Source organism: Sus scrofa, chromosome 1 (assembly GCF_054392235.1).
Source record: "Sus scrofa isolate SSC_HxYL_T2T_F1_AM1 chromosome 1, Sscrofa_HxYL_maternal_Yorkshire_Landrace_v2.0, whole genome shotgun sequence".
NCBI lineage: Eukaryota > Metazoa > Chordata > Mammalia > Artiodactyla > Suidae > Sus > Sus scrofa.
In genome coordinates this window covers 101,622,249-101,625,728 of record NC_139383.1, presented here as the reverse complement: position 1 = coordinate 101,625,728, position 3,480 = coordinate 101,622,249, and the positions used below count along the sequence as shown (strand labels likewise).

The 3,480-nt window shown below is 36.2% G+C and overlaps 1 protein-coding gene across 1 annotated transcript; it reads left to right on the top strand.

Annotated features, from left to right (window-relative positions):
- The first annotated feature begins 636 nt into the window (after positions 1-636).
- On the top strand, positions 637-1,581 carry LOC110258741 (olfactory receptor 4C3D-like). Its single transcript, XM_021082010.1, has one exon. It carries the CDS (start codon positions 637-639, stop codon positions 1,579-1,581), a length of 945 nt encoding a protein of 314 aa, XP_020937669.1.
- Positions 1,582-3,480: the final 1,899 nt, after the last annotated feature.

Sequence of the window (3,480 nt, the reverse complement as noted above, 5' to 3'; positions counted from 1 at the left end):
ATTCCCATCACTATTTTATGTGAGGAATCACACTGGAATAATTATGTGTTCTAGTGGGTACCAGGGAGAGTGTGTCACTGATGACATATATAATTCTAGTAATACACGGCTTATGATAGATATTTATTGATGGTGCATTTATTTGCACATTTAGAGCTGAGGGTTCAAATATTAATTTTCATGGCAGAGGGAATAATTCTTAAGTCTGTGGGGCAACTCTTAGTTTATAAGATACATTTGAAGATTACAATGTGTAAGCTCACAGCCACAGGAAATTTTCAGAAGCATGAGACACGGAGACTACTTAGCAAAGTCACTTGGACTTGGAAGCAGGGGGAGAAACCTGATCTTATGTGGATAACATAGCATTTTACCAGTAAGTTACACATCAAAATTTACCCTGTAGGAATTTCTCTGGTGACAGGTACCATGTGTCTGAAGAGGTAGAATACATCCTAGAGGAATTAAGAAAGAATTGGAACAATCATTGGAACAAGGTTGCGAAGGACATGCTCCTCAGTTACAGTAACTACTTTAGTTCTAAGAAACTGAGGCTGCAATCCTTTCCTGATTAAGAGGTGTCGTTCTTTTTTGCTTTGTAGATAATTCAGAACCCAGGAGGGTGTTACTTCCTAAATGGATCTCCACATGCCTCCAAACAATGTGACTGAATTCATTCTCTTGGGACTCACACAGGATCCACACTTGAAGAAAATGCTATTCATTGTCTTTCTGCTTATTTTCCTGGTTACCTTGCTGGCAAATCTCTTCATTGTCATTACCGTCTTCCTCAGCCCCACACTTTCAGCTCCCATGTACTTCTTTCTCACTCATTTGTCCTTCATAGATGCCTCTTTCACCTCTGTCACTACCCCCAAAATTACCATTGACCTGCTGTACCAGAGGACAACCATCTCCTGGGGTGGCTGCCTGAGCCAGCTCTTTTTGGAACACTTCCTGGGAGGATCAGAGATCATTGTCCTCATTGCCATGGCTTATGACCGCTATGTGGCCATTTGCAAACCTCTGCACTATACAACCATTATGCGACCTGGGCTCTGCCATTTCCTGGTGGTAGTGGCCTGGATTGGAGGGGTAATACACGCTACTGTGCAGATTCTCTTTGTGCTTGACCTGCCCTTCTGTGGTGCCAATGTCATTGACCACTTCATGTGTGATTTCTTCTCACTGTTGGAAATTGCCTGCACTGACACCTACTGGCATGGAATAGTGATATCAGCTAACACTGGGGGCATGTGCTTGCTCATCTTTTTCATGCTTCTAATCTCCTATGTAGTCATTCTGACCTCCCTGAAATCCCATGGTTCTGAAGGAAGACACAAAGCCCTCTCTACATGTGGCTCCCACTTTACAGTAGTGGTGCTCTTTTTTTTCCCTTGTATATTTACACACGTACGTCCTGTGGCCACCTATCCGGTGGACAAGTTGGTGATTTTGTTCTGTGGAACTTTCACTCCCATGTTAAATCCTATCATTTATACAGTGAGAAACACAGAGGTGAAAAATGCCATGAAGACTTTGTTGAAGAGGAGAGTAAGTGAGACTGTTCTTGATTCTTAGAAACTGATAATTTATATATAGGGAGAATTATTCTTGGGTAATTGTAAAACAAAACTAAGAAATTTTGTAGATCATTGACAGAAAAAAAGAGGCAAAACTAGTGTTTGAGTTTTTTGTAGAATATTTAATAGTGGCTAGGCATTTATTAGGCATTTTGATAACTTTTAATAAACTTTGTCATTTCATTGTTCATGTTCATAACTTCAGAATAGATGATGTAAAAGCAACTATAAAGTCCTGGTTTGATCATTGCAGAGCATGTTTTTCTTCTGAGTTTTACTGTCACGTTACTAAATACTTTATTTGGTTTACTTGCATGAAATTGTCTTCCTAAGGACCTTGGTCTCAGAAATTCTATTTTTGCTTAACATGTGGGAAAGCAAATAGGGACAAAAATTCTTAAATAGATTCATAAGGAAAATGCACAACATGACAGAATCACAGCTGATTTTTTTTTTTTTGTACTACAAATTTACCAGAAGAAGAAGAGAGATATCCCCACAAGGAGAATACAATAATTCACAATTTAAGTCTTTACCTGGAACAAAATACATCCAAAATTTTGAAATTATTCTAAATGTACTCTCTTTTCTTAAATGTCCTTATGCCTCACAGTCTTGAATATAAAACAAATGGTTTCATTTTCCAAACTACGACTTGAGGAGTCATTTGAAAAAGGATATGCACCTTTTATCAAATTTGAAAGAACAGGAATATGATTAGATTCCAAAGCTCTTGCTCTGTAAGTCTGATACATATATTTACATTAAGCTGACACCTTATTTACTATCAGGCATATTCACTTTGTTGATTTACCCAAGTTTGAATTTGTAGTTCCACTATTAACATGCCCGTTTTAGAGAAAAACAACTTAAAGCCTAGGAGTTTACTAATTTAGTTGTCTCACCTCACAAATGCTTACTCCATAAAGTGTGCTTATTATAAGAAATCCTGCTTCCTTTCCAAAGTTTCGGCAACAAACTTCCAACCCAAGTCTTTAAAACTCAACCTTACTTTCTTTTAATGAATCACAGTTATCTGTGCCATGTTTATAGATAAGAACATTTTCTGCAGACTTAACAATTCACTTTGAACTTTAAGGAGATATTGTCTATATGCTGTAGACTTGACTCATGAGTAGCAATATATTTTGACACTGTAAGTATTTCCTTCTCCTTGAATGTTCAAATTTTACACTACTTCATTTTACAAATGACCAGCACTCTATGATATTATATATACATATATATAATACCCTATAGTTAATATATATATATATTTATAAAATCAGATATATCTTTGTATTTCTTTCCCACTAATGAAAATATATACTAATATAGGACTTCCTAATATGGGAGTGGCTCAGTTGAACCTTTAGAAAAGGGGGGATACCTGCAAATCTCTTTCATGTATATGGAGATTACCAGGTGATTCTACATTATTACATCACTCTTTGTTAATCCAAGTCTCTCTGACTACAACTCTCCAATCATGTTGCATCTCCTAAAATCACTTTCTCCAAGTAAATGATCAACATGAGGTATTTCTTCCATAATTTGACCATACATTAACTCCAAAGAATGGTTCTGGGGAGAATGTGTTTACTAGGTTGTGCATGGCTGTCTCCAAGGGGGCAAGAATATACAATGGAGAAAAGAGAGTCTCTAACAAGTGATGCAATTTGTCAAAAAGTTCCTTTTCTGAAGTTTTTGAAGATCTTCATTTTATGAAAGGATTAATGTAAAATATAGATGGCCCATAAGAACAACACTTAAAGTGGCATGTTAAACATTTGATTATAAATTAATTGACAAAAAACTGGAATGGTTCTGTGATATATAACATTTAAGGGTAATAACAAGGATTATGATTGATTATATTTTATCAAGATATTCTATT